This window comes from Triticum aestivum, chromosome 6D (genome assembly GCF_018294505.1).
Source record: "Triticum aestivum cultivar Chinese Spring chromosome 6D, IWGSC CS RefSeq v2.1, whole genome shotgun sequence".
In the NCBI taxonomy this organism is placed as follows: Eukaryota; Viridiplantae; Streptophyta; class Magnoliopsida; order Poales; family Poaceae; genus Triticum; species Triticum aestivum.
This window is the reverse complement of record NC_057811.1, coordinates 85,306,800-85,324,696: the sequence shown is the minus strand read 5'-3', so window position 1 is coordinate 85,324,696 and position 17,897 is coordinate 85,306,800. Positions and strand designations below refer to the sequence as shown.

Genomic DNA, 17,897 nt, shown 5'->3' with positions numbered 1-17,897 from the left:
GAATGTTGTTCGGAGTCCCGGATGAGATCCCGGACGTCACGAGGAGTTCCGGAATGGTCCGGAGGTAAAGATTTATATATGGGAAGTCCTGTTTTGGTCACCGGAAAAGTTTCGGGTGCTATCGGTAATGTACCGGGACCACCGGGAGGGTCCCAGGGGTCCACCAGGTGGGGCCACCAGCCACAGAGGGCTGCGTGGGCCAAGTGTGGGAAGGGACCAGCCCCTAGGTGGGCTGGTGCGCCTCCCACAAGAGGCCCAGGGCGCAGGAAGGGGGGAAGGGGGAAACCCTAGGCTCAGATGGGCCTAAGGCCCATCTAGTGGGGCGCCCCCCTCTCTCCCCCCTTGGCCGCCCCCCCAAGTCCCATCTAGGGCTGGCCGCACCCCTTGGGGGGGAACCCTAGATGGGGGCGCAGCCCCTCCCCCTCCCCTATATATACTTGAGGTTTTGGGGCTGCCATACACACGAGAACACCTCTCTTTTGGCGCAGCCCTACCCCTCTCCCTCCTCCTCTCCCGCGGTGCTTGGCGAAGCCCTGCAGGATTGCCACGCTCCTCCATCAACACCACGCCGTTGTGCTGCTGCTGCTGGACGGAGTCTTCCCCAACCTCTCCCTCTCCCCTTGCTGGATCAAGGCGTGGGAGACGTCACCGGGCTGCACGTGTGTTGAACGCGGAGGCACCGTTCTTCGGTGCTTAGATCGGAATCAACCGTGATCTGAATCGCTACGAGTATGACTCCTTCATCCGCGTTCTTGCAACGCTTCCGCATTGCGATCTACAAGGGTATGTAGATGCACTCCCCTTCCCCTCGTTGCTAGATTACTCCATAGATTGATCTTGGTGATGCGTAGAAAATTTTGAATTTCTGCTACGTTCCCCAACAGAAAGAGGGGTTATGATGGAAGACAATGAAGAAGAAGAGGAGGACGACAACTATCCTGGCCATGGGTTCCCTGAATACGATGATACAACAATGGGGGAAGAAGTTGAGCCGGCAATGCGGGAAGAAGCTGAAGAAGAGGCATCAGATGAGCCCGCTGATGATCTAGGTCAGGCCATTGCCGATGCAAAGAGAAACTGCGCAAGTGAAAAGGAGAAGAAGAAGTTGCAGCGCATGTTAGAGGATCACGAGAAATTGTTGTACCCGAATTGCGAAGCTGACAAGAAAAAGTTGGGCACCACACTGGAATTGTTGCAATGGAAGGCAGAGAATGGTGTATCTGACAAGGGATTTGGAAAGTTGCTGGTAATGATAAAGAATATGCTTCCAAAGGACAACGAATTGCCCGAGAGTACGTACGAAGCAAAGAAGGTTGTCTGCCCTCTAGGGTTAGAGGTGCAAAAGATACATGCATGCCCTAATGACTGCATCCTCTACCGCGGTGAGTACGATGATTTGAACGCGTGCCCAGTATGCGGTGCATTGCGCTATAAGATCAGCCGCGATGACCCTGGTGATGTCGAGGGCGAGCGTCCGAGGAAAAAGATTCCTGCCAAGGTGATGTGGTATGCTCCTATAATGCCACGGTTGAAACATTTCTTCCAAAACAAAGAGCATGCCAAGGCGATGCGATGGCACAGAGAAGACCGTAAGAAAGACGGAAAGTTGAGAGTACCCGCTGACGGGTCGCAGTGGAGAAAAATCGAGAGAAAGTACAGGGAGGAGTTTGCAGGTGACGCAAGGAATGTATGGTTTGGTCTAAGCGCAGATGGCATTAATCCTTTTGGGGAGCAGAGCAGCAACCATAGCACATGGCCTGTGACTCTATGTATGTATAACCTTCCTCCTTGGTTGTGCATGAAGCGGAAGTTCATTATGATGCCAGTGCTCATCCAAGGCCCTAAGCAACCCGGCAACGACATTGATGTGTACCTAAGGCCATTAGTTGAAGAACTCTTACAGCTGTGGAATGGAATAGGTGTACGTGCGTGGGATGAGCACGGACATGAAGAATTTGACCTAAAGGCGTTGCTGTTCGTGACCATCAATGATTGGCCTGCTCTCAGTAACCTTTCAGGACAGACAAACAAGGGATACCGCGCATGCACGCACTGTTTGGATGATACCGGCAGTATATATTTGGATAATTGTAAGAAGAATGTGTACCTGGGACATCATCGATTTCTTCCGAGCAGGCATCCCGTAAGAAAGAAAGGCAAGCATTTCAAAGGTGAGGCGGATCACCGGACGAAGCCTCGCCACCATACTGGTGCTGATGTACATGATATGGTCAAGGATTTGAAGGTAGTCTTTGGAAAGGGTCCTGGCGGACAACCTGTTCCGAATGATGCTGACGGACGCGCACCCATGTGGAAGAAGAAATCTATATTTTGGGACCTGCCGTATTGGAAAGACCTAGAGGTCCGCTCCGCAATCAACGTGATGCACGTGACAAAGAATCTTTGCGTGACCCTGCTTGGCTTCTTGGGTGTGTATGGGAAGACAAAAGATACACCGGAGGCACGGGAGGACCAGCAACGTATGCACGGAAAAGACGGCATACATCAGGGTCATGCCAGCTACGCTCTTACCAAAGAAGAGAAGGAAATCTTCTTTGAATGTCGACTCAGTATTAAGGTATCATCTGGCTTCTCGTCGAATATAAAGGGAATAATAAATATGGCAGAGAAAAAGTTCCAGAACCTAAAGTCTCATGACCGCCACTTGATTATGACGCAACTGCTTCCGGTTGCATTGAGGGGACTTCTACCGGAAAACGTTCGATTAGCCATTGTGAAGCTATGTGCATTCCTCAATGCAATCTCTCAGAAGGTAATCGATCCAGAAATCATAGCAAGGTTAGAGAATGATTTGGTGCAATGTCTTGTCAGTTTCGAGTTAGTGTTCCCACCATCCTTCTTCAACATCATGACGCACGTCCTAGTTCACCTATGCGAAGAGATTAACGTTCTTGGTCCTGTATTTCTACACAATATGTTCCCCTTTGAGAGGTTCATGGGAGTCTTAAAGAAATATGTTCATAACCGTGCTAGGCCAGAAGGAAGCATCTCCAAGGGCCATGAAATGAGGAGGTCATTGAGTTTTGTATTGACTTTATTCCTGACCTTAAGCCGATTAGTGTTCCTGAATCGCGGCATAAGGGCAGACTGGATGGAAAAGGCACGCTAGGAGGGGATCAAATAATATGTATGGACGGGCATTCTCTCACTCAAGCACACTACACAGTTCTACAGAATTCCGCCTTGGTGGCTCCGTATATGGACGAACACAAGAATTTTCTACGCTCCAAACACCCGGAGCAGTCTGACGACTGGATTACACGTGAACAAACAGGGACTTTCGCCGGCTAGTTGCAGACACGTGCCATGCAAGACGCCGCTATTGAAGATGACATGTACTTGCTGTCCCAGTTACCATCTTCGAATATAATGACTTTCAAAGCGTACAAGATAAATGAGAATACATTTTACACGACCACCCAAGATAAGAAGAACACCAACCAAAACAGTGGTGTCCGCTTTGATGCAGCAACCAAGACAGTAAAGAAAACATATTATGGTTACATAGAGAACATATGGGAACTTGACTATGGACATGGTTTGAAGGTCCCTTTGTTTCGGTGCAAATGGGTGAATATGACACGAGGCGGGGTAATGGAAGACCCGCAGTACGGAATGACAACAGTGGATCTCAACAATCTTGCGTATGCAGATGAACCATTCATCCTAGCCAATGATGTGGCACATATTTTCTATGTGAAGGACATGTCCACCAAGCCGAGAAAAAGAAAAGATAAGGTAGCGAATGCATCATACGATGATCCAAAGCGCCACATAGTTTTTTCTGGGAAAAGAAACATCGTGGGAGTGGATGACAAGACAGACATGTCAGAAGATTATGAAAAGTTTCATGAAATTGCTCCATTCACAGTGAATATTGACCCGAGCATCCAGTTAAATGATGAAGATTGTCCATGGTTACGGCGCAAAGGGACACACGCGAAGAAAAAGTTTCACACGGCCCAAAGATCCCACTCTGGGATGTGATCGGCTTCTCACTATCATCACTTTCTTCTCTAGTGAGTTTCTGGACTTATATATCTGGAAAGTCCCGCTTCGAACAAACCGGAGGGAATCTTTGTAATAGTTAGGGTACTTATGTGTTTTGGCATTTGAAACGCGAAGAAATTTTATGTGCAAACAAATTCTTTCATGCATTTACTAATTTTTTCAGCTAAATGACCCTCAAATTGAAAAACACTTCAAATGAGCCTCTGAAAAGGTTGAAAGTTGGCATGGTATTATAATTTCACCCACATAGCATGTGCAAAAAAGTAGAGAGGGTTACGGCAAAAACTAGATGCACTTCGTGTACAAAATGGACAATCTCTTTCGAAGTATTAGGGTTTTGGACGAAAACTCATCTGTTACAAAGGCATTTCATTTTTTAAATAACCTAAGTATTACTAAATTGAATATAATGATAAAACACACTAATATTAAACATAAGAAAAAAGAATCACTGAAAATCTATTTTTAAGGTTAAGTTATTCACAAACTAGTGATTCACACCAATTTCAAATAATTCAAATTTAAACTATTCAAATTTGAAAACTACCGGCACTAACAGAAAGTTTGTAATTTTTTGTACCTAAAGCAAAAATATTCACAAAGAAACTCTAAATACAGCAAAAAACAACTCAAAAATAAATAAAATAAAATAAATAAAGCATAAAAGAAAAAGAAGAAGAAAAAACTAAATAAAAAAAGCCCCCCTACTGGGCCACAGCGGCCTGCATACGACTAGAAACCCAACCACTAGTTGGGCCAGGATGCAGGCCCGCTAGTCCAGTAGGCCCAACAGGGCATCGCACCTGAGGTAGGCCCAGAAGGCCTGCTTTAGGGAGGAGCTCGAGACAGCAGCGGCGGCGGGGCTTATAAGCAGGTGCGGGCGCCCCTCGGCTAGCGAGGTGGGACTAAACTTCTGCGCCCCTCGCCTGGCAGCGCACCACCTTTAGTACCGGGTGGTGGCTCCAATCGGTACTAAAGACCCCCCCCCCCTTTAGTACCGGTTGGAGCCACGACCCGGTACTAAAGGGCTGCAGTTCCCGCCGCTTGGCCTGGCCAAATTTGACCTTTAGTACCGGTTGGTGGCTACAACCGGTACTAAAGGTCCCTCCTATATAAACAACACTTGGAAAAATTTCATTCTCCCTCTGTTTCTTCCTCTGTTTCTCCATCGACGACGCATCGCGCGCTTGCCCCGCTCGATCGACGCCGTCGCCACCCCCGTCTCGGATCGTCCCCGTCGCGCGCCGTTGCCGTCGGCGCCCCCGTCCCCGTCGCCGCCCTCGTCTCCGTCGCCGCCCCCGGCCGGTCCGCGTCGCCGCCCCCCGTCTCCGCCCCCGTCGTCTCGCCTCGCCGTCGCTGTCGCCCCGCTGTGAGCTCTCCCCCTCTCCCTCGCCCCCGACCACCATGGCCGCCCCTCCCCGAGCCCACACACACACACATGCATGATGAACACACACACACACACACACATTTTCTTAAGTTAATTAGTATATATGTATTTTTGTATGTTTAATTAGTTTAGATGTTTTAGATTATTATTATTTCACTAGTATATATGTATGAATGCATGTTAGATGGATATAATTAGTGTTTAATTAGTATGGAATTTTTGTATATAATGTTTTTTTTCTATTTTTTAATGGATGTATAGAAGTTGCCTTTTCTATTTTTAGTGTTAGATGCTTAATTAGTGTTTCTGTTGCATATCCTAGTTTAGAAAAAAATTGCATATAAAAAAGTTGCATAGGAAAAAGTTGACCATATATATATATTTGTTAGACGAAGGACTAGGAGAAATTGCATAGGAAAAAGTTGCTCAAAATTTCCTAATAAAATGACATTGCATATATAGGAATTTTTTTCATAAGAATTTGTTATCGACGTCAACGATGCCCGGCCCGCATCCTCGCCGTCGACCCGTTCGCGACGACGTCCTGGTTCAGAGGACCCATGTCTGGGACTGGGCTCCGCCGGGCTGGCACTGGGAGGTGCTACCTTCAGGGGCTCGCCGCTTGGTGAGGAACCCGGCCCCGGGTCCCGTCGTCGACCCTGAGCTCCTTTGGTGGCGTTTGCGTGGGCCACGTTCGGTGCAGAGGGAGCCGGCCCCGCCGGAGGTGGTGCGTCGCCGTGTCAGGGAGGAGGACGAGCACGTCCGTCGCTACATGGCTGCTATGGACGTCAGGTTCTCCAATACCTGGCAGGTTCTTTGGGGAGATGACCGGAGCTATGATCCTGTGATGGTTCCTTCTCTTTGGGTGTCCACCGCCCGCGCCTCAGGAACCGCGAGTGGCCTAGATTCTTCTGTAGTATTCGATCTTTATTAGCTAGCTAGCTAGTGATGTATTCGATATATAATATTCGAGACGATGTATTCGAGATTATATATATTCGAGACGATGTATTCGAGATTATATACTATGATTCAGATTTTACTTATTGATTGCATGCATGCATTGTAATTTGAATACTAAATTGTTTTATATTTCTTCTGGATTAGTTAAATAAAAGCTATGGCGGACAATACCGGTGGAGAGGGAGAAGAGGCCCTGTTCGAGATCATACGCTCCCCTCGCGGGCCAGATGATCAGAATGAAGAATATGACGGCTCCCAATATCTGAACAATACCGGGGAGGGTGATGATATGATATTCGATCGCGACGACCGAATTGATGAAGTCATGAACTATGATTATGATGACGCCGAAAATGTTGATCTTGAAATAATAGAGACCGGCGAGGTATATTTATATAAGCAGGCATCTGGTGATCATCACATGTTTTTAATGACTTGAAGATATATTAACGAATCGATCTTTCTTCTTTCAGCCCTCCGGATCGAGCAAATCTTCTACAGGCAGCAGGACAGTGCGAGGCCCGGGCAAAAAGTTGAAGGAGGGCGTAAAGTACAACATCGATGCCATCAAAGCTAATGGCGAACCTAGCGCGCCTAAGAACATTGCGAACAAGTTCATTCGTCAGTGCGGAGTTCTTGTGAGGGACCAACTCCCGATCTCCATTCAAGAATGGAAAGAGCCAACAAAGAAACATCCAGCCATGCCGAGAAGCAGCATTGGTTCCGCCCCGGGCGACGCACTGCTGGATAGATACCCTGTGGATGACATCATGGAGAGCACTAACTGTGAGCTACACTTCAAAATGAAGAACATATCCATGAAGGTGGAAGACGCCATTGCTTATACAAATTCCCCCTATGCAACCTTCCATTGCAACCCGATTCCAGCCGGCTATGCTCGTGTCGTGGTTGATGAGGTGGTGGACCAATATTCGGGGCTAGAGCTTGACATTCCTAGAGGTGACGAGGAGCACACACTTGGAGAGGCCAAACATCATATCATCCTATGGAGAAAGGATTGCATCATCTTTCGAAGGCCACCGACACCGCGTCAGCAGACTCCCGCTCCTCCAAGTCCACCAACGCGTCAGGCCACTCCTCCTCCTCCAAGTCCGGCACAGCGTCAGGCCACTCCTCCTCCTCCAAGTCCGGCACAGCGTCAGGCCACTCCTCCTCCTCCAAGTCCGGCACAGCATCAGGCCACTCCTCCTGCTTCAGGTCTGGCACAGCGTCAGACCACTTCTCCTGCTTCAAGTCCGACACCACGTCAGGCCACTCTCCTGCTTCAAGTCCAGCACAACGTCAGGCCACTCCTCCTACTCCAACTCAGCCACGTCAGCCGTCTCCGCCGCCTCAGCAATCGCGGAAGAGAGCCGCCGCAGCTATGGTGCGTAGTGGTACGAGTCGAGGTAGTACAGGAGGTACAGGCGGAGGCAAGCGATATAAATATGGTCCAAGCCTCACTCCTCTTCCTCAGAGGCCTTACGACATGACCGAGGAGCAAAACACAGCCATAGTGAAGGCCCAAGTGGACGCCCATTTTGGACCGAAACCGGCACCGCCGCCAAGGGAGAAAGTGCCTGAGGAAAAGATTGACCACTTTATTCGTATGGCTAGACCACCAGCTCCCAAGCCTATTGACTCAGACTATGAGTGCCAAATAAGGAAGGCACATCAAGCACGACTACAGAAGGAGTCGAGCTCGAGCTCGAGCCAAGCAGCTGGCAAAAAATGCGGGAAAACCGTTCCCCAGCTGGGAGAACAGGCGGCGCAATCGATCCCCCCGCTTGTTGTGCCAACACATGAGAGTACCGGTGCCCCATGTGGGTAAACCGTTCCCCAGCTGGGCAATCAGCTGGTAATAATCGACGAGCATAGGAGCCAGGGTAAAATGCTCGGCATCACTGTTGGACAACTCCTCGAGATTGAGCCCATGTCTCCGCTTAGAGAGGAGGACATAAAACGAAAATATGTCCGCGGCCAACCTTTGGTCGAGCCCGAGGAGGTCAAGAAACTCCCAACGAGAATGTATGAATTGCATGATTGGTACATGAAAATTACCAAGAGTTCCAATCGTGAGTCCCTCATGGTGAAAGTCGAGGAGGAGCATTACTTCCATGGGCTAGCTGTCTCCGTTGAGTATTCAGAACTATTTTAGTTATTCAATCAAGATGCACTCGACAAATCTATCGTCAGTTGCTATTGTCTGTAAGTGATTTCTTTCTGTAATTTAAGTCTCAAGCTAGCTGTAGTGCTCATTGATCGATCATTACCTGTAATTATCCCCACTATATTCTTTTCTGTGGTATTATGCAGGATGAAGATGTATGAAATGAAAAAAGCTGGACGCTATGGCATTGGGTTCATTGACCCAAATTCCATTAATGAAGACGCATGGAAATACGAATGGTATAAACAAGATGTAGAGAAAAACATGCTAGAGTTCTTCAAGCGCCTCAATACCCAATGAAGATATACTACTGTTGGGGATCGTTGCAGAAATTAAATAATTTCTACGCATCACCAAGATCAATCTATGGAGTCATCTAGCAACGAGAGAGAGGAGTGCATCTACATACCCTTGTAGATCGCGAGGGGAAGCGTTCAATTGAACGGGGTTGATGGAGTCGTACTCGTCGTGATCCAAATCATCGATGACCGAGCGCCGAACGGACGGCACCTCCGCGTTCAACACACGTACGATTGGGAAGACGTCTCCTCCTTCTTGATCCAGCAAGGGGGAAGGAGAGGTTGATGGAGACCCAGCAGCACGACGGCGTGGTGGTGGAAGTAGCGGGGATTCCAACATGGCTTCGCCAAGCGCTGCGGGAGGAGGGAGATGTGTCACGGGAGGGAGAGGGAGGCGCCAGGGCTTGGGTGCTGCTGCCCTCCCTCCCTCCTCTATATATAGGGCCCCTGGGGGGGCGCCGGCCCTAGGAGATCCCATCTCCAAGGGGAGGCGGCGGCCAAGGGGGGGACTTGCCCTCCAAGTCAAGTGGGGCGGGCCCCCACCCCTAGGGTTTCCAACCCTAGGCGCAGGGGAGGCCCAAGGGGGGCGCACCAGCCCACCAGGGGCTGGTTCCCTTCCCCACTTCAGCCCATGGGGCCCTCCGGGATAGGTGGCCCCACCCGGTGGACCCCCAGGACCCTTCCGGTGGTCCCGGTACAATACCGGTGACCCCCGAAACCTTCCCGGTGGCCGAAACTGGACTTCCTATACATAATTCTTCACCTCCGGACCATTCCGGAACTCCTCGTGACGTCCGGGATCTCATCCGGGACTCTGAACAACTTTCGGGTTACTGCATACTAGTATCTCTACAACCCTAGCGTCACCGAACCTTAAGTGTGTAGACCCTACGGGTTCGGGAGACATGCAGACATGACCGAGACGACTCTCCGGTCAATAACCAACAGCGGGATCTGGATACCCATGTTGGCTCCCACATGTTCCATGATGATCTCATCGGATGAACCACGATGTCGAGGATTCAATCAATCCCGTATACAATTCCCTTTGTCAATCGGTACGTTACTTGCCCGAGATTCGATCGTTGGTATCCCAATACCTTGTTCAATCTCATTACCGGCAAGTCACTTTACTCGTACCGTAATGCATGATCCCGTGACCAAACACTTGGTCACATTGAGCTCATTATGATGATGCATTACCGAGTGGGCCCAGAGATACCTCTCCGTCATACGGAGTGACAAATCCCAGTCTCGATTCGTGCCAACCCAACAGACACTTTCGGAGATACCCGTAGTGCACCTTTATAGCCACCCAGTTACGTTGTGACGTTTGGCACACCCAAAGCACTCCTATGGTATCCGGGAGTTGCACAATCTCATGGTCTAAGGAAATGATACTTGACATTTGAAAAAGCTCTAGCAAACGAACTACACGATCTTGTGCTATGCTTAGGATTGGGTCTTGTCCATCACATCATTCTCCTAATGATGTGATCCCGTTATCAATGACATCCAATGTCCATAGTCAGGAAACCATGACTATCTGTTGATCAACGAGCTAGTCAACTAGAGGCTCACTAGGGACATGTTGTGGTCTATGTATTCACACATGTATTACGATTTCCGGATGACACAATTATAGCATGAACAATAGACAATTATCATGAACAAGGAAATATAATAATAACCATTTTATTATTGCCTCTAGGGCATATTTCCAACAACTACTTCCTTACAACTTCCCGTGAGTCATACTGTCTTGTACTACAAATTTTGTTTTTGCTTACTAGCTAGCTAGATGTTAATAATTACGTGTATAGGGTTTAGGGTAGTTGATTAGTGTTATGCACATGCCTGCTTAATTAAGACATGCAAACATGTGCGCATGCAGTTACCACTGGTTCTTGTTAGTCATTAAAGTTGAAGAAGGAACAGTTGAAGTACTGGACTCACTACTTAAAAAAGAAAGTGACTTCACCATCTTGAAGGGGATAGTCGGCAGGTAATTTCAATCATTATTAACTATATCTCGGCCTTTTAAGTTCGTCATTTCCTGATATCAACTATTTAATAACCCCTTTATTCATTTTCTTTGTCGGCGGGCAGAGCTTGGGCAAAGTTCATCAAGGTGACTCCAGGCAAATGGCGACAAAAGCTGTTTTGGTTTCGACCCAAGGTAAGTAATTAAGTAGTACTAGCTAGCTACCATCTCTTTAATTCTTGTTTCAATATCATTAATTAATTATCATGCTTGATTAATTATTATCTGATTAAATTCAATTCTCGTAAAGGCCCTGAAGCAGGCGCCGGGAGCTGATCTGTGTGCATACTACGTTTGCGAGAACATTCGCATGATGGCGTCCTAAAGGAGCAAATCTGATAGACAGCAATGGGTACGTTTGCAAGAACACTATTCATAATTTTTACATGATTATCGATATCTAGTCACACAACTAATACACATGCATATTGATCTCCTTCTTATCAGTTCAAAGACGTGCGGGAGCAGCTCCTACCAACGGAGCGCATACTAGCAATTCAAGAGGAAATAGCGGGATTTTTGCTCGACCAGGTCATAGATCCCAAACCATTACCCGCTACCGCCCCCATGAACCACTCCCAATTGTCACCGTGCTCCGAAGGCACCAAGGCAACATGTAGAATAAATTGTATATATACCTAATTGTATATATGTATACATGTGTATGTGTGAATAATGGTGGTTGTGAGACATTCGATGATATATATATATATATATATATATATATATATATATATATATATATATATATATAAAATCGGTTCTACGAGAAATTCTATTTATATATATGCATAACGTGTACAATATGTAGTATCGTAAAATACTAGCAAACGAAAAAGAATTAAATGGAAAACACAAAATTAAAGGAAAAAGAAATCATGAAACCAAAACCCCCCAAACATTTTAGTACCGGTTGGTGTTACCAACCGGTACTAAAGCGCTCCCCGCCCCCGGCGCTGGCTCGTGCCACGTGGTGACCCTTTAGCGGCAGTACGTGCAGAACCGGTACTAAAGGGGTGAGTGCCGGTTACAGAACCGGCACTAAAGGCCCTTACGAATCGGTGCTATTGCCCGGTTCTGCACTAGTGTCGGTGAAGGTTGAGGGAAGGAAGACGTTTCCCTAGTTGCCTTGGATGTTCTGGAAGTGCAACTGACAAAGAGTTTAGTTGTAGCCTTTTGAAGTACTACCTCCGCCCGTGTTTAAGAGGCCCCTAGACAAAATCTCTAGGACAAGGTAACATCAGTTATGAAAAATATTTAATTATACGTGTCCTGATTACCTTAGACTACCCATAGTGGGAGTAACATAGATGGTAACATCACATGTATTTAGACAAAATAGATGATGTGACAAGTAATTAATGAAGATAGAGAGTGGTGTGGTAACATGGTTAGTTACTAGTAGTACGAGTAACATCACACATACCAAGACAAGATGAGTCTACAACTTAATAAATGAAGTGTTGCATGACACCACACATATGTTACTCCCCTTTGTGGAAGTGGTAACATAGACTAGTAACATATGCATGTTACTACTCCCTCCGTCTAGGTGAATAAATCATCTTAGGTTGTGCACCGTGACCAAGGAAGAGTAGAAAACGAGAGAACTTAATGTTTATTTACTAATTAATAGCATTGCATGCAATGAACTAACCACTGCATTTTATGTTTGATAGTCTCAAGTCATTTAAAGCATGCACGCCCCACATCTCTTATTGGTTGGTATGTTAAGAAACAAAAGACAAGGTGGGAGTTAATGCATCGCGCCTAAGTGTTTTGGGGTTATTTGGTTTTTGTAAGGTGACTTATACACCTAGACGGAGGGAGTACTCTAAGTTACTCCCCACTGTGGCTAGTCTTTACAATGGGTAGTAACATAGAGTATTAACATGACCATGTTACTACTCTATGTTACTACCTCTATAGTGGGGAATAACATATGTGTGGTAACATGCAATATTTTATTTATTAGGCTATAGACTCATCTTGCCTTGATATGTGTGATGTTACTCATACTAGTAGTAACTAGCTATGTTACCACATGCCTCTCTTTCTTCATTTATTGCTTATTACATCATCTATTTTATCTAGATATGTGTGATGTTACTACCTATGTTACTCCCATTGTGGATAGTCTTATAGTCCAATGATGTTAAAAAAAGTCTTTATAGTCCATTGGGAAAGAAAGAGAGGCCCCACTAAATCGGGCATGCACTGGCGACAACTCTAATTACGCGCATGTACAGCAGGTCAACTTCCCTCCGCTCTCATGCGGCCTCGTCCGTTACGCCTTGCATGCAGCCCCACCTCGCGCAAATCAAAGCTGACTAAAAAGCTGCGCGTAAATTACGGCGGGCCTTAAAATTACGGACGGAGGCAGTAAGAATCGATCCCATAGAGAGCAAATGAAATGATCTTTTTCTCGTATAGTGGTTTATTTAAATGTGCTTGCAAGTTAATTGTGATCCGAATCAAAAGGGTTGCGAATGTGAAAATATTGCAAGGGTGTTGTTACTAGAATTTAGAGTGTGCAAAAAATAAGTAAAAAAACAAGAGAGTAACCTAAACAATGAGGCTAAGGTGTTCTCATTGTTACATGTAAACAATGAGGCTAAGGTGTCGATTCACCTCATATGTTTCTGGGGCGGTTGGGCTCACATCGTGGACACTGTTTTTACATTACCGCGCGGCTTAATATGTATATTTGCATCTTCAAGTGATGTAAAACGAGATGTAAACTTTTTTCTACATCTACATCATGTTTTTTTTAGTACAAGTAATGAAAAAAGTAGGTTGGAGTGGTAAAAATAAGAAGTATAGGTTGGGGATGAACGTGCCTCCGATTTGGGTCGAATTGGGCTCCTCCCGCAGAACCGACCGCTTGGACACAGGCTCGAACGAGAGCCTTTCCTCCCCCGCGGCGGCGGCGGCGCAGGTATCTTCAAGGTCACCGCGGCTGCCGCCCCTTTCCATCCCCTTCAGCCGTCTTTCCTCTCCCGCGCGAGTCCCTGCATCTCGCCTCATTCCAACCATCTTGCTGGCCGACGCAGCCCCTCCATCCCGCCCTTCTTCTCCTCTGCCATCTTCTTCCTTCCCCTTCCCTGGATCCCCTTCTTTCTCTTCTTGTCCTTGCCCAGCCAGCCCCCTTCCAAGCCCTCCTCTTCCCCTGTTCCCATTCTCCCCCTGCTCTCCATTGTCCCATTAGTTTACTAACCACAGATTCATGTTTTGCAGGTCTCGCTGATAAGGGGAACACGGTGGCGTACTCCTGAGAATACGTTTGCGTCCTCCGGTAGCGGGAAGAGGCAGGCACCACCGGGATCCCCTTCCCCTACCTCCCTTACCGCCGCCTCTTTTTTTCTTGGTGGGGAGGAAAAGAAAGGAAAGCCGAGGAGGAGCCTCGAGGAACTTCTCGGCTCGGCTTCTTCTCCAATCCAATTCATTGCCTTTCCAGTGATTCCCACGGCCCGCAGCTAGCTCCACCGTCGCACTACCGGCAAAAGGGAGATCAGACTGTGAGATGGCTTCCCCGGAGCCATCGGCGGGCGGCGATGCGGCCAGCCAGAGTGCTGCGGTGCAGCCGCTCCAGCTGCCAACGCCGGAGGAGATCAAGGGGCAGGAGATGATGAACAACTGCGCCGTCCGGAGCGTCCTCAGTGGTGTCATGGGTAACGTCGCTCACGATCCCCAACTCAAATCTCTTGATGATACTACGTATATGGCTAATGCTATTCGGTTACTGAGCAATTGTACTACTGGGGCGCATTATACAACCCTGTAATTGGATCATGCTAAAATGCCGAGTTAATATGTCTGCATGATCTTGTTCAAATGCCATGCGATCAGAGTTTCTGGATGGTGTGACATGGATGTGGTTGTTCATTCTTTAGATGGTTAGTTCTTCACCTGAAGAGTTGCAAATAAGACGATGCCAGCTCTGCAAGAGATGAACTTAATTTTGTTTTGAGCGAGTGCACGCAAGAACTTAAATATGTTCATATGCTGATTCGATTGTGCTCACTTGTACACCTGTCTACTGTTAATTAGTTACTCTAGCTGCTCAAATTCTTTGGTGGCGTTAAAAAAACACTTCTTTCCTCCCGTATGGATGATCCTTCATGTGATAATACATACTGGAGACGCCTTTGTTTCAATTTTTTTTTTTTTTTGGTTTCAAGTGAACTTGCCTGGGAGAGTTCGGGCCTAAGTTTATGTAGTGGTTCGTCCAGTAAAGTTGGGGTCACGAAATCAAACTAATTAAATTCCAGTACTTGCACATAGTATTAGCTTTCAAAGACTTTAAGATTGAGAGTTTCTCTATATGTCAGATGGTCAAGTATTCGGAAAGTGGTTGGATAAAGTCTCAACTAGTCTGAAAAGGGTTTTGGTAGAGCATTAGAAAGGTTGCTGCTTAACAATGCACAATCGTTTTCCGTTGTAGCTACAACATTGTGCCATAGGCATACAGCGTGATGTGCGGAAAATAGCAAGGTCGGCATTTATTGAAGGTTGTCTGACAGTTGTTCTAATTTTTTGAGCAATAGTCTGAATATTTTTTATACAGCAGTAGAAAGGTTGCTGTTTGGCGGTGCGCCCCTCTCTGCCCCCCCACCCCACCACCTCCACTATCAATTATTCCTTTTAGCACCGGGTATGTGCCTTCCTCTGTTTGCATGCTTGATTGCACAATTTTCGCTGCGTGAATAAAATCGATCAGAGCTGTTGTGGTTCCTCCAGTTGTCTCCTAGAAAAAGTTTGCTCTGATCCATTCATTCCATGTTCTGCTGTTTCTGCTTCAAATGAAGAAACTGAACATTGGATCTAATGCTATAACACTGTGTATGTGTGTGCTTGTACGCGCGTCCACATGTGAGTACTAGTAACATTTCACTTGTGCAGTATATGTAGCTTTCCAACAGCTTGTTGATACTGTCATTGAATATAGAACATGGCGAAGGCCTGCGATGTCAAAGTATCTGTTGTCTGATTTTGCCCTGTTTAATGATTTGTTTGTTAACGGCCTAGAGGATAGAATCAGTGATGTCGATACTGTGCACTCTATTGTATGTATTACCAAAGTATCAGTATTTCATGTAGTTTGACATTTGGTATCCTCAAGACAACAGCCAACAGTCAGTGTCTGGATACTCTGTCCTATACTAACTTAGAAGTCATGTTGAGTTGTTGCCTAATGACTTGTGCTTCTATTATTGTCAATCATTTTGCGTCATGCTAAACAGCTTAGAGTATCAGCTATGGGCTTATCCCAAATGGGGCCCACTTACAAGTGCATAATGTTCCATAAAATGGACTTATGGAGTATGCACATCTGTTATTAACTGCATTGCTTTCATTCAATAGGAGGTGGTCTTGGTGTACTTATGGGACTATTTTTTGGAGCTTTGGAAAATCCAATAATGTCAGAGGAGATGACAGCAAGGCAACAAATAGTCTACCAGGCAAAACAGATGGGTAGGAAAAGTATGAGCCATGCTAAGACCTTTGCAGTAATGGGCTTGATTTTTTCTGCAGCTGAATGTGTCGTAGAGAAGGTAGGTGCAGTGTGACATTTTTTTTCCTTACATTTATGAGCATTTCTGTAGTACTTATTTGGACACTTTGAATGGTCATGTCCTGGCAGGCTCGGGCAAAGCATGACATTACCAATTCGGCAGTAGCTGGCTGTGTCACAGGAGGGGCTTTAGCTGCAAAAGGTATGTTTTTTTTGTACAATAACTGTGGATGAGAACCAACATAACTTTTACAATGGATCAACTTATGCTCCCATGAGAACTTCCCTATCTGCAATCGTTAGAGATGTTTTAGGCTTGCTTGAGGTGAATGGGCCGACATATTTTTTTGAATGTAAGAAAGGGAGTAACCTCACTCAAACTAGTTTGGTTCTACTAGGGCAAGTTGAAGGGCAGTCGTACTCATCAGGTAGTCGGTGTCTCTGTTATGATATTTCAGATAGTTTAACCAATGCTATATTTCTGACTGTATTTGGGAGTTTAGAGATACCCATCATGTAGTCGGTGTGCCAGGTCAGCAGTCTGTTATGGTGTTTTGACCACTTACCTTGTCTACCCCTTGATTCTTTACTGCTTAGCCAAAGTTGTGATTGCTTATTTTGAAACATTTTTTTGCTAGCTGATAAAGCAGTAAATTATAATAATGAGGACAAGAGAAGCATGGATAACAATTAGCAAAGCACTCTAGCACCACTAGCAAGTTGTTATACTGTTATTGGTTATGCAGCTCAGTTTGATATTTCATCCCTAATGGAACTGGTATTTTTGTTGCAGGTGGCCCTCAAGCTACATGTATCGGGTGCGTGGGTTTTGGTGCCTTCTCTGTGGCGATTGAGAAGTTCATGGAACGGCATACTTGAATCGGTGATGGAAGCGTTGCATCCGATAAACCAAGTGATGCGTCTTTGTACCAAATCATTAGCAGGATTCAGCATTGGCCAAAGAGGTTTTGGTTATTTTTGCAATATTCAGTCGTTGGCATGTACCCAGAGATGGGGTAACCTAAATTTCAAGTCTTGCGGCTATCCATCCATAGCACTGAGTAGCTAAATTAGTCTGTAGCCAGTTTGATGGCATGTACCCAGCGATGGGGTATATACGCATTTTCGCTGATGCAATCTCGCGCCATGTATCTGTGTCTGATGTCTGAATGGTTTCAGAGAAGTCTATTTTACTTTTTATACTTGTGCGTGGGCGTGGCAATGACTTGAAATCTGCTCTGGTCTTGTACCCTGATAGGCTGACAAAGTAATAATAGCATTATTAAGTTCTCTCTAGTATTCAATGCGATTTTTTTTCTGCGAATAAGTAGTCAATGCAATTATACAATGTATTTTTGTTGTTCTGTGGGGTATCAATTTTATTTTCTGGCAACGACTCTAAATTTAAGCATGTCAATGGTAAATATCAGAACACACTCCAGGGTAAAGTATATATTATTCAACAGTTCGTTAGACCCTAGAAC

The 17,897-nt window shown here is 46.2% G+C and overlaps 1 protein-coding gene across 5 annotated transcripts; it reads left to right on the top strand.

Annotated features, from left to right (window-relative positions):
* The first annotated feature begins 13,717 nt into the window (after window positions 1–13,717).
* LOC123143733 (mitochondrial import inner membrane translocase subunit TIM22-4) lies at window positions 13,718–17,613 on the top strand. 5 transcript variants are annotated; one of them, XM_044562699.1, is made up of 6 exons: window positions 13,718–13,836; window positions 14,136–14,569; window positions 15,466–15,552; window positions 16,263–16,453; window positions 16,543–16,615; window positions 17,207–17,613. In XM_044562699.1, the coding sequence occupies exons 2-6, from the start codon at window positions 14,422–14,424 to the stop codon at window positions 17,290–17,292; spliced, it is 585 nt and encodes a 194-aa protein (XP_044418634.1). In that variant the 5' UTR covers window positions 13,718–13,836; window positions 14,136–14,421; the 3' UTR covers window positions 17,293–17,613. The 5 variants fall into 5 exon arrangements, with proteins under 5 accessions (XP_044418634.1, XP_044418637.1, XP_044418633.1 ...); XM_044562698.1 differs by having other exon boundaries at window positions 13,722–13,847; XM_044562700.1 differs by having other exon boundaries at window positions 13,808–13,836; window positions 15,469–15,552.
* The last annotated feature ends 284 nt before the right edge of the window (window positions 17,614–17,897 follow it).

Excerpts from the sequence above, each read along its gene's own strand:
- LOC123143733 (XM_044562699.1), top strand. The coding sequence starts at position 14,422 with ATGGCTTCCCCGGAGCCATCGGCGGGCGGCGATGCGGCCAGCCAGAGT. Across the intron at positions 14,570-15,465 it reads CGTCCTCAGTGGTGTCATGG|CAGTAGAAAGGTTGCTGTTT; the intron begins GTAACGTCGCTC and ends TTTTTTATACAG. Across the intron at positions 16,616-17,206 it reads AGGGGCTTTAGCTGCAAAAG|GTGGCCCTCAAGCTACATGT; the intron begins GTATGTTTTTTT and ends TTTTTGTTGCAG.